Source organism: Vidua chalybeata, chromosome 15 (genome assembly GCF_026979565.1).
Source record: "Vidua chalybeata isolate OUT-0048 chromosome 15, bVidCha1 merged haplotype, whole genome shotgun sequence".
Lineage (NCBI taxonomy): Eukaryota > Metazoa > Chordata > Aves > Passeriformes > Viduidae > Vidua > Vidua chalybeata.
Window position 1 is genome coordinate 18,470,170 of NC_071544.1, and position 12,623 is coordinate 18,482,792.

At 50.0% G+C, this 12,623-nt stretch overlaps 1 protein-coding gene across 2 annotated transcripts in view; it reads right to left on the minus strand.

Annotated features, from left to right (window-relative positions):
• DPYSL3 (dihydropyrimidinase like 3) overlaps nt 1–12,623 on the minus strand; it is a 28,436-nt gene that overhangs the window by 1,107 nt on the left and 14,706 nt on the right. For both annotated transcript variants that reach the window (XM_053956462.1, XM_053956463.1), the window contains exons 3-12: nt 10,220–10,404; nt 9,010–9,174; nt 8,744–8,805; nt 8,276–8,356; nt 7,303–7,371; nt 4,758–4,878; nt 3,922–4,078; nt 1,523–1,664; nt 997–1,167; nt 237–416 (exon numbers count right to left, since the gene is read on the minus strand). In XM_053956462.1, coding sequence (XP_053812437.1) covers nt 237–416; nt 997–1,167; nt 1,523–1,664; nt 3,922–4,078; nt 4,758–4,878; nt 7,303–7,371; nt 8,276–8,356; nt 8,744–8,805; nt 9,010–9,174; nt 10,220–10,404 — 1,333 coding nt within the window. The remainder of the gene's footprint in view (nt 1–236; nt 417–996; nt 1,168–1,522; nt 1,665–3,921; nt 4,079–4,757; nt 4,879–7,302; nt 7,372–8,275; nt 8,357–8,743; nt 8,806–9,009; nt 9,175–10,219; nt 10,405–12,623) is intronic.

Genomic DNA, 12,623 nt, shown 5'->3' on the forward strand with positions numbered 1-12,623 from the left:
GAAGAGAGACATTACCACTGCTAACCTCGAGGAGCATCTGTCTCCACCATGGCACATCACTATCACAAAGGGCTCCCTATCCAAGCCTCAGCTATTTTGTACATTCAAAATACACCAGCAATTTGCAGCACTGCTTACAGGGTCCAGCAAGATCAGCAAAGGAAAACCAACCAGTTATTAAGGGCAATTTGGGCTAACAATAACCCAACTGTCTCCTGGCATCCCCACCTCCTCACCTTCCTCCTGGCTTTGATGCGCTTGTAGACGTAGTCAGGGAAAGGGCTGCTGGGCAGGAATCGTCCAGTCCCCTGGGTCACATGCAGGTTGCCATCCTCCAGCATGATCTTCCCCTGGCATATGACAACCAGTGGGGCCCCACGGAGCTCCATCCCCTCAAAGATGTTGTATTCAGCCACCTGCAGCAACCCCAGGATGATGGTCAGGAGGGACACTCAGGGTGGGTCAGTCCCCACACCTCACTGCTGGAGTCACCAATGCAGGCAGAAGACACCTCTAAAGCCTTGCATGCTCAGAGGCCTCCTGTAGCTCACGAGCCCATCACAGTAAAAGCCCACCAGAGCTTCCAGTGTGAACCAGGACTTGCTGGTTTGAAACTCAGTGTGAGGAAGAACTCCCAGAGCAGACAAAGGCAGGACCTAAGCTTGGGGTAAGGCATGAACAAAGCACTGTGGCAATGGCACGAAAAATATTTGTGCCTGGAAGAGGAACCAAGGTAAGGAGAAATGTGTGTCTTTCCACCTGCATAGCCCAGGGTCAGGAGAAGAATACTCAAGCAGGGTGAAAAAAGCCCCATGTGCCTAGGACTCATGGACATTCAACCCATAGTCACAACAGGCACTGCCTAGAGGCTGGGCTCAGTCCCTCCTCCTCAGAGCCAAGCAGGACAGTACCAAGCTCCCAGCAGCCAGGCAACCTTTCTACAAAACTACTCACATGCCACCCTCCAGCGTTCACACAGATGAGCAGAGGACTTACAGACTGATGTGTTTTTGCTGTGATGATTTTTACAGCATCAGGATCCCATATAACCAGATCGCTGTCCGATCCCACTGCTATTCTCCCTTTTCGTGGATACAGGTTGAAGATTTTGGCAGCATTAGTGCTTGTCACAGCCACAAACTGGTTTTCATCCATCTTTCCAGTGGCCTGCACACACACAAAGAGAACTAAGTCCACCTATGGGGAAAGGGTGAGTAAGAGCCCTGGGAAGCACCCAGGACATCCTCACTCCCACACAAGGTGCTGGCTGGCTGGGCCCAAGCTTCTGAGGCTGATCTTACTAACTAGTGCCAGACAGACCAAGAACTGGGGACACAGTTACAGCTTCTGGATGGTCACCCCAAGCCTGCCACAATCACCTCTCCTGCCCCAGCTTGATTTGACTCTCAAAGCCAGAGAGGGAACAAGCTGGGTGCCCAGCTCTACAGGGCAGTAGCATGGTGGGTGTGTGAGATGGCAACCACCTCTTCCCATTCTGCCCCTTCCCTGGTGGGACTCTCACCACTGCCTTGTCCCAGATGACAGACATTCGTTCCTCTATGCCATTGGTTCCTTCTGGGATTGCCGTGAAGTTGTCTTTTCCAATGGCCTTCTGTGCAGTGCTGAAGGTACAGTGAGCACTTCCCGACACCTGCAGATCGCCACTGAAGAGGGGTGGAACAAACCCACTGTCAGTCATTTTGCAGTCAGACAGCAACAGGGACATGAGGGATATGGATTTCCTCTGGCCACGAGCAGCCCCCAGCTCAGTTTTTTTTACTCTGCACCCTCATTTCCAAAGTCCCTCAGCCTGAAGACTTCCACCTGACCCAGCCCCTGGGGCAGCTGTGTCACATGGAGGCAAGAGACCTCTGCTATGCTGTGCTACCCACCTGAGCATGGACAGCATCCTGTACAAAAGAAAAGTCAACAGCTCAGGTCCTAGGGAACAGGGTGGTCTTTGTGTCAGGCCAGAAGATGTCCTTTCATACTGGACTCTATTTCTGGCAGTTTGTCAGGTCTGCTTGAGAGAACCCTTCTGCCACACAGAGAGGAAGAGGCCTCTCTGCTCCAGGGCTGTCTCCCAGTCCCACAAGCCAGGCCTTGCATTGTGCACTGCCAGCTCCTGCATGCTGAGGGCTAGCACAGTCCTCCCCCACCCCATGAAAGCCTGCTGCAGTGGGATGGAGGGAGTTCAGACTGCCCAGAAGCAGCTCTCTGCAGGAAGCACAGAAATGCTTCACTGAGGCCTCTTCACCCTCTGCCCAAAGGGGCACCTGGACAGATGAGATACCCTGACCCATCCTGCTCCTAGGAAAGAGGAAGAGCCAGCGAGCTGCCCACAGACAAGGCAGGGTGAGCAACTGCCCATGGCTCTCTGGAAGTCATCCAGCTGCTGCTTGGTCCTCAGGTAACACTGGACAGGCAGCAACTGGAAAGTCATTGCTGCCAGGCAAAAGGAAGCAGACCAAGGCAAGGCAGCTCCCAGCACTGCCTGCATGAGGCAAGGGGCCTCAAGCACCTGGACAGTGCAGACACAGTGACTCTCTTTAAGGCTGCAAATCTGCCCTAATCCACTGGTAATCCACCTTCCTCTGATCATTTCTGCCATATGTCTGATGAACTGTACAGACAGAGGCCCAGAATGATGACACAACGTGCCTCCTGCTGGAGACAAAGAAGCCATCCAGCCCAGCTGAAACCTCACAGTCTCTCCTCCTGCTGCAGCTTCACAGAAAACAGTATGGCAAAGGTGTCAGGACAGACCTATGAGCTGCAGTGACCAAGAATTGCTTGTGTCTTCTTTGAGGTCTGGGCTACATTGGCAGTGGAAGGTAAGGAATAGAAAACCAGTTCAGGAGCTGGGCCCACATTTCCTTGCCACTTGTTAAGACCTGCACCTATATCATACATCCAGTATGCACTGAGGTATCTCTTGTTCATTGACAAATGGACACCTCATGCAAAATGCAGGGTGAGCTGCATACTCAGACTGCAAATGCACTGGCACTTCTCTTACAGCCAGACACAGCATCTCCACTCTGGCACAACCCAGGTTTATCTTAATGTGCCCTGCTGGAGACATCCTTGGAGACTCCTCATCCCTTGTTCATCTTGGTAGAGATGTTTCCAGCATTACCTCAAAGGACATTTCCATTTACAATCCCCTCAGTGTCAACCACCCCCTGGCTAACAGACTGGGCAGCACGTGCACAACTGATGTACAAACACAGGCTGAGAGTGGAGGGGACAGACACATGGCACACGGACAGGGCAGGAACATGCAGTGTCCTCAGCTGCTACACTGGCCTTGCCAGTGAGAGGATGGAGTGTAACTGTGAAAGGTCATAGCAAATTGCTGAAGTGCTTTTTTTGTTTGTTTTCAAAAAATCCTTTCTTTACCTTCCTGCCTTCAGGATGAAAAAACAACCTGCCATCCCAGCCAGATGTGCAGGAGCTGCTCCTGAAGGTCTCCTGCACTCTGCAGGCTCTGCTACTGCTCACCTGTATAGGTGTGTGAATATATCTGCTTTGTATTTGTCTGGGGTCCCCAGCAGCCTGTCTAACCTGTAACACTCTACATGTTGGTGCAGCATCCCAATCCAAGCATCCATTCCACATTTCTCCAGCTCAGTGAATCCTTCCATTGACAAGCCTGTTTTAGCTTGTCCTCATTTCTTTGTCTTCTTCAGAGCCTTTTAAATGGTTCATGACTACTGGTATTTTTCTCATTAGTGATGTTAAGGTTATTGTGTCCTCACTCCACTCTTGAGGATAAACCAACATGGCTTGGAGTCAGAGCCATTTCACTGTTCAGTTCATTACATACCTACAGTGAAGTGGTTCAGGCTGGACTAACCTTTCTTCCCTATCCAGAGTCCACCTTCTCCTAGCAGTACCCCCAGCAGAGCTGTCACTCACCTGGCCAGGAGGGAGTTAAGGTAGTCAGGAGTGGTTGGGTCTGGGCTCAGTGGTGGAGAGACCACAAATGCCGCAGCCTTCGCCCAGTTCTTGCTCCAGTAGTGTGTTCCATCAGTCCCCAGACTGGCTGTGATGGGCTCACCAAACACCACAATGCCTGGAGAAAGGCACAGAAAGAACAGTGTTTTGGTGGAGCCTGGTGGCATTCTCCACAGCACTACCAAGAGCCTGCAATGTCTGAGAATACCCAGACCCATGCCATCACCATAGGGTCCTCCTGCTCAAGGGCACAAATCCTCATGCACCAGAATCCCCCTTCACACCTCCTGGGACAGGGGCACAGAGCCCACTGAACAGAGACGTCCACTTGCCTGCACTTGTGGGGCATCTCTGTGCTCCAGCACCACTGACAAATGGAGCTCCCAGCCACCTGAAACGGCACCCAAGCAATTCCAAGGGGCCAGCATTTCAAAGGGAGGCCACAGCTATACACAGCAGCTCAACCCACATGCATTGAACAAGTGTCCTCATTGAGCCCTTCACAGCTGCAGACAAACTGTGGTGTTTAAAACATTGCTCCTACCTGTGCCCCACATATTGATGTTACCTGATTGTCAACAGGAGGTGGCTCCATGTGGCCTACTGCAGTGTCACCCTGCCCTTCACAAGTCAGGCCAACTCCTAAGCTAACTGCTCCCTAGCAGAAGGGGAAGCATTAGACAAGACTTGAAGCACAGTGCTGATCTTGGCAAAACAACTATGAGGCCATGAGAACCACATAAACCAGCAGCCTGGTGGCAGCAGCAGGGCAGAGTGTAGCACCAGCTGCCACTCACCTTTTTTTCGGGCTTGTGAGATGAGGTCAGCAGCACTTTTGCTCATCACTTTAGTCACGTAGAGAGGACAGTTGGTCTGGCTGGCAATAGTGATGGCCCGGAAGACAGCTTCTGCTTCCAGCTGGAAGAGAGGATGTCACACAGCTGCAGAGGAGCACTGGCTGGGCAGGAAGGAGCCCCTGTTACTCTCAACACACCACTGATTGCTGCGGACACCCTGTGCCCTCACTTTTACCCTTGACTCCCCCAGGGCAGTTTCATCAGGGAGACCTGAGGGGGAAGCTTCCGTCTCCCCAGGGCACGGCCCAAAGGCAGGCTACAGTAACACAATGCCTGGCACAGGAGCACTGCCTGAACCCTGCTCAGGGGCCAGCAGAGCTGCATCTGCTGTTTTTTCCACTGCCTGGTTCCAGCTCTCCCGACAGCCCAAGGAGCCCAGGGACTGCTGCCCAGCCTGCCAGCACAGCTTGCAGACTGATGCCAGGCAGTGGGAAGGCCCACCCTTTCATAGCACTCCCCTGCTCCAGGCTGTCCTATGGCTGCAGCAGGTTTAGCCAGATGTCCCCTGTCACCCCCATGGCAGGGTGCAGAGGGCTGCACGCTGGCAGGCTGCTTGTCATTGAGGCCAGCCATCCTGTAGTGCAGCTTCTGCTTGCCCCAGCCTGCTGACAGCCACCCCATCTCACGTCCTGCTGTTATTGGAGGGTAGATTTCCACCAGGAGGGATATCTTTGGATCATTACATCAGCCTGAGCTCAGACCCAGAGTTCTCCAAGTGTTTGCTCTACAATTTGGCTTCAAGTGTTGGCTTGAGAAAGTTCAAAACAGAAGCCTTAAAAAGACACAATGATCCAGCCCCCAGAGCAATGCCTGGGACCATGCCAGCCAAAATGTCCCAGGGCAGAGAAGCAGAACACTGCATCCAGACACACATGCACTTCTCTCGTACTTCTGCAGATCTATTTGCTGTACAGTGAAAAGAGATTTTTCTCCTCTTAAAGACTCTTTAAATAGAAATTTAAGCGAGAAGTGATTTTTTATCACCATACTTATGGGCTGTAGTAGTTGATGGGGTTTAACATGCGGACAGGAGCAAACAGCCATCACTGCATACCCCTCAGAGCAGGTTACAATCTGGAGCTGCATCGTCCTGCCCCACCAAGTCACCACTGTCACCTAGCAGAAGAACATGCCTTTAACCCCCACTGAGGTCCCTCCAGGACAGAGAAGACCCACGGAGCCACAAACCACTCTCCTAATGCCTTGGTATCTGCCTGCAGGCTTTATGTGGTAGCAGGGTCATTTGTGCTCCACCTAACATTTTCCAAGGAAGAGTATGTTCTGGAAGAAGGACACTCTTTATTTTCAAAGGCAACGAGATCTGGATTTGGCTGAATGCATAATATCTACAGCCTTGCACTGTTCTCTTATACTTTCTTTATACTTTAATGGCATTTCAAATCAAACGACGTTTTATTGGCTTTGGATGAGATCTGCACTGCTTATGGTAACAGGACAGTTCTCAAATCTGGGCACAACAACAGCTTCCCATAATTGCACTTTAGCTTGCCAACTATGGCAACAGGTTAGAGTCATAAAAATAAGAGGGACTCTGAGCCACTGTGTTTGACACTGAGACTCTTCCCTGTACTGGAAAATGCTTTACACTCTTGTATTTCAAAGAGAGGAAGTACTGTTATTACACTAGGCCATTTATGTTGTTACTAGCCCAAATACAGCCAATTTCCTACACTTCTAATTTAAGCCTACTGATTTTATTTCAGCAGGCCTTGAAGTACAAATCTGTCCCTGTGCTTCCCTGCTCAACTTTGCTATTGTATCAAATTCCTATTGTTTTCTTCTTTCACATGCTGTGGGAAGTCAAGGCACCCCTCAGCAGGGAGTTATGTGAAGGGAACCTATCTAAAATTAGACTCAACTCATATTAATGGACCAAACAGAAAAATCCATACAAGCTAAAATTAGAAGTAATCTCCTTAGTATTCTGACAATGATTTGTAACCAGGGAATTCCCCTTCTCTTTCCCTCCCACTCCTTCAAACAATGGCTTCGTCCATCTATCTCTGAAATACACTTTAGAGACTAAGCAGATATAAAGCAGGGAAAGGCTGGAATCTGTCAGCACTTAAATACGAACAGTGAATTCTAAAACTTGTCAAAAGATTCTTCTTAGGCTTCCCACACCTATGTAAAACAAATGCCCCCAATGCAGCCTCAAAGACTGCTACAGCCATACAGACATTTTGGTTGATTGATCCCTCTCTGTGAGACTCAGAACAAGGGCTTCTGTCTCTGCTGGGCAACTCAAGCACAACTAAGAAATGTCTGCACGAACACGCACCTCACTCTTTCCTGGGCTGATGATGAAAAAGACAGCAGTGCCTGTAAAAATGGATACCCCTGGATATCCAGGGGTACACACACTCTCCCCTGCCCTGATACTTGCTTGGTGTCACTGAACACACTGAGCCCTACTATGAAAACTCTTCAGTGAAGCAAGGCTGAACTGTCCTCTGCATCTTACCTCCTCAGGTCTGCTCAGCACGTGACCTTCAGGGCCTGTTATTCCCATCTCCAACATCCTGGCTTGTTCCTAGGACATCAAAAGAACAGAGGGATATTACAGGACTGAAACTATCAACCAAAAAAGTAGATCCCTTCTGTGTAAAGCCCTTCCCTCAGGACCATCAACACCCTATGTCCTGTGGGACAATCAGGCATGGTGAGAGGCTGCTGTACCCTCAAGGGATTTGAAAGAGAAGGAGGGAACATGAGGAAATGGGAGGGCAAGCACTGAGTTAAACCGCTTCAATGAAACAAGAACAATGTGGCAACAAAAAAGAGCTACAAAACTCCCCATCCTCTCCAGTTCCCAGGTCTGTGAAGTGCTACCAATTAGTAATTTTGGGGCATTTTATGATTAGGCAGGTGCTAAAATAGAGATAAGCTCTGGCCAATACAACTCCTCTGACCACTCGGTTCTCATGTGAAGGAGCCATCCAGCTGTGCACTGCGGCTCTAAAAAGTCCAAACAAAAACTAATTCTTGTAGTCTAAAAAGATGCTCAAAGAATGACATTTTGGTTCATGCTCCTTCAACTCCCAAGAACAACAGAGAGAAAAAACCAAATAGTTTGCTCACAGGGAGAAAATCTCTCTTGCCAAGGCAGGTCTCAATGGACTTTACCTCTCCTGGTTTGTTATGTGCAAGGCAAAGGTCTCTGCCTCTCCAGACTGAAGGCAGCTGCAGCTGGAGCAAACATATCATACTTGATAGACACTCACTTCCATTTAGGCAATTGCTAAATGCACCATTTCAGATTCACTTATGCACAAGGTATTCACAACAAAAATCTTGCTAACTTTGATATTGCTGCTGAACAGCAGAGATATCACCTTGCACAAGATGTCCAGCTTCAGAGCCATTTTGCTAACGCCCCACACCAAATCTGCCTGATACAGATTTTCAGCTCTTGCATGCCAGAAGTAGTTAGTTACCTGTGCAATTATATCCCCATTTTCTGCATGAACTTGAGCTACGGCGCCCAACTCTGCCAGGCAGCTGAAAATCTCATACAGCTAAAAGAGAGACAAGAAAAAATTATTACTGAGCAGGCTGCCCACGGCCCTGGCACCCCTCATGGCCCTTCCACCCATGGTTCTGGCAGCAGCAGGACGCAGTGCAGCCATGCCAGACAGAGCTGCGGCTATGCAGGGACCAGCTCTCTGAGAGATGCAGTCACCAGCACATACTCTTGGTGATCTCCTCACTAGTGCAGGAGCCCAGCCAGCCCACGGCACAGCCTGGGGCAGCCCTGCACAGGCAGCCAAGGTAGAGGTGAGGAGCAGCAAGGCCTGGCCAGGGGCAGTAGGCACCAGCCTTATGAGCTGCCCCATGCCCACCATGGCTGTCACCCCGCACTGCTTCTTGAATCAACACAACCACAGCGGTGCAGGGGATCTCACCTCAGTGTTGGACATCTGGTACAAATCCTTGTAGGCCATATACACCATGAAGGAGTTAACACCTGGGGCAGGGCAGAGAGGAGAGAGAGGTGAGCTGGGTAGGTTAGGCTGCCTGCTACCCTCCCCACCAGCTGCCCTGTGGGGCACAGCTCCTGCTAGCAGCTGTGCAAAACCCTGCAGACACCCAACAGCACAGCCACCTCTTGCCCTCCCTGGCCAGGGGACAGGGCTGGCCAAGGCCAGGCAGGGAGCCACAAGACACAAACCTTTCTCCTGGACCATGGCGTGCAGCTCCTGCCTGACGTGGTCGCTCCAGCGTGGGATGTCCACATGCAAGGCATAGTCACAGCAGGCCTTGCCATCAGCCCACTCCCGCCACCGCTCCAGCGCCTCGGCCAGGCTGGACTCCGGCTCTGGCACCACGTGATCCACTGCAGGGGCACAGCAGAGCAAGGGCTGGGCAAGGGCTTCCCAGCCTGGCCATTCCACCGTGGCCCGGTGGAATCACTCCACTCTGCAGCTCCACCACCCCACGCTGGCCTCTTCAACAGCTTCAGGGCAGGTCCCAAGAGGATCCTGCCACCTTCACAACATGCCTTGGCTCCTTAAGTGCATTTATTGGCACAGAGCCTTTGTTTAATGGCCTCTGGCACAGGATCAGGGGTTTTTACATGCTTCTGCTGAGAAACTGTCTGAAAGCTGAAGGGCCTTGTCTTTCTTCATCCCCACTCCCACCTCATTAGCACACAGCCTCCTGCCACACTGCAACTCTAATGCACCTTTATTGCACAGCATGTGCAATAAATCTCCACACCTTGCCACAGACCATTTAACAAAAGATTTTTTTTTTTGGCACAGAGGACAGAAAAATGGTCGGGGGAGGACAAGGGGCGCAGTCCTTTATTGGAAGGATCAACACTTGCTCCTGCATCCCAAGAAATCCTGCAGTGCACACAGCTGTAACCATTGCACAGGACAACACCTGGACCTGAAACCAGTGCACAGCCATAGCATCCTCCAGAGAAGGACCTCAGAATTCCCTTTCCTTTTTTGTTAGCACTGTTTATTTTTGAGCAGTGTGGGATGCCAACACACCGCTCTGTTCCTCTGCTCAGAGCCATCTGAGCACCATGCTGTCCTACTGTTATTTAACAGAGAAGTTATGCCATTGTTCCTTTCTGAGGGTCCCAGAGGCAACAGTGGCTGCAGACAAGCACTGCAGAACACAAGATGTCCAAGGGCGAGGGGTCCTATGCACATCTCCTGTCCTATCACTTCCTTGTTACTAAGGATCAAAAGATTCATCCCAATCCTTACTCCCTAGACTGCATTGACAGAGATCACAGAAAATATGAATACACTGGCATGGACTTTGAAAACGCAGAAGACTGATAAAAGCACATAAAAACAAAGAACTGGGTGATTTTGCAGGAGTGCTGGGTGGTGTCACACACAGGCCATGCCTGCTGCACTTACTAATCATGGTGGTTCCACCGGCCAGAGCTGCTTTTGTTCCTTGAAAGAAGTCATCCACAGAGGTCATTCCCTTGTATGGCATCTGCAGGCGAGTGTGGACATCAATTCCTCCAGGGATCACCATCTTCCCATTGGCTTCTATGGTTTTGACCCCTCCAGGAACAATCAGGTTGTCTCCGATCTGCCTGATGAGATCACACCAAGATACTCTCACAACGGAAAACCTGCCACAACATAACCTCTGAACAGCTCAGCCAGGGACTGCCAGGGCAGCTCCCTGGCAGGAACACCCCACTCTGTCCTGCTCCCAGACCCAGGCTTGCCAGAGCATAATCACTCTGCAGCAACATGCAGGATTGTCTGGCTTGCTTACACCTATGCTGTGCTTAGTCCAGGGGTGGCTGCCATCTGTCCAGCTGCTCCGCAGGTGACTTGGATGGCACCTGCTATCTGGGGCACACAATGGGTTGGGGTAGCTGGGGCATATGGTCTGATGGTGACCTCTGCAGTGTGTGGTGAGAACCTGCCTAGGACACCTCATCCCATACAGGCTCACAAAACAGGCTGCAGCATATGCATTTCCAGCGTAGCAGCCCTAACTGCTCACCCAGGGTGCATGCTCACAAAACCCGACACCAGCCGTGCTTCCAAGTGAGCTACACCCCTAATCTCTCCTGTCTCCCGTCCTTCTGCCCACCTTAAGTAAGGATCAAGTCTGAGCTTACTTACAGATAAAGATGATTTCCACTGTAATGCCACAGCTGCTAGGCCAGCTCAGGGCTTATCAGGGACTTGTAATGCTGCTCACAGCACAAAGTCCCAGGAGTGAAGGGACTCCTGGGAGCTGGGAAATAGCTCAGCAACTGCCCAGCCTGACTGGCTGCAGCTTGCTGGGCTCATGGCACAACCTGCAAGCTCTGGGCTCACTGTCTTCCTAAGAAGTGCACTGTTCCCCCTTCTCACCTTGTCTCTTCTGTGACCCTGAAGGACAGCTTTGCTATCAACAGGGCCACACTGTAGTGAAGGCAGCTAAAATCACAAGTACCTAAAAAAAATCTTCTGAAAACAGGAAATCTAGAGAGTTCCAGCATAAATGCACTAGTAACCTAATACACAACTAGAGTGCTCTGGAGCCTGTCCTGTTTGAGCATAACTTGACATATCCAGCCCTCCTGCAGGCCAAGTCACCTGAACCTCAGCATTCCCTTTTTCAGCCCCTGTTCCCTCAACCCTTTATGTGTCCATATGTTCAACTCAGCCTTCAAATCTCTTCCTTCAGAAATCCTACTTTCATCAAGCCTTTCTCAGTGCTCCTTGATAAATCAAGATTAAAGGTAAGTTGGTTTTAGTGGAAAACTTCTGATTTCCTTGCCACACTGGGGAGCTAAAAATGAGAAACAAATTCCATTTTTGCATTTCATTCAAGTTGAGTCACTTTGCAGCTTTTTTTTCCCCTAGTGTAACAAAAATTCTATGGACAGAACTGCTCGCTTTACTGTCCTCACAGCAATAAATCAGCAGCTCTTCCCACTGCTTTTACAGAGATGAATCCATCAGTAAAGGTTTTTAATTGCTCACTGTATTCTTCACAGAATTCACTTGTAAGAGCATTTAGCTCCCAAGGCAGTGAAATTCTGTGGCCTCCAGGCTGTAGATGAGGCTCAGTGATTCGCCCAAGGATACTCAGAAAGCATGCACCACAGCAACACCAAAGCTGGCTCTGATCCCTGCCTGTATACAGGCACTTTTCAATCGCAAATGGTCTTGTAAAAAATTGTAAAAAAATTGTAAAAATTGTAAAAAAAATGTAAAAATACAATCACACTTCTTGAAGTATTTATCTGCTGCTGGATTTTTAATATATACCACCTTGGGAAAGCTAAATATGTAAGTCTTACCATAGAACAAGCAATGCCTTTTCAAGTCTCAGGGCTATAAATTATCATAGCTCTTTCACTTCACCCAGTGTGGAGCTGGCCCCAGCACAATACCTTTGCCAAGTTTGAATGGCAGCCTTTAAACAACTGAGCTATTCCTACAGCTCTGAGACATACACAGAGAAGCTGGGGGAATCCAGAGGTTCCTCTGCAATTCCTGGAAATCCCAAGGATGCAGATGACTTGCAGCACAGCACTATCCTTGTAAAAGCTAACAAACAGGATCCTGTGTGGGGTCATTCATGCTAATACGGTTAACACAGGGCAAAAGAGAAGTCAAAGATAAACCTTGTTCCTGGTGCAATTAGACACAACTTTGCTGTACAATGGACACAGTATCACAATCCCACAAGCCTGACTGCAATCCAGTCACTGGAGTTCCTCTGAAAACACATGAGACAATCACATCTGTGCTTACACACACTGCAGAGAGTTGAGCCTCTGAAGAGAGAGGGTTATCAAGTTTT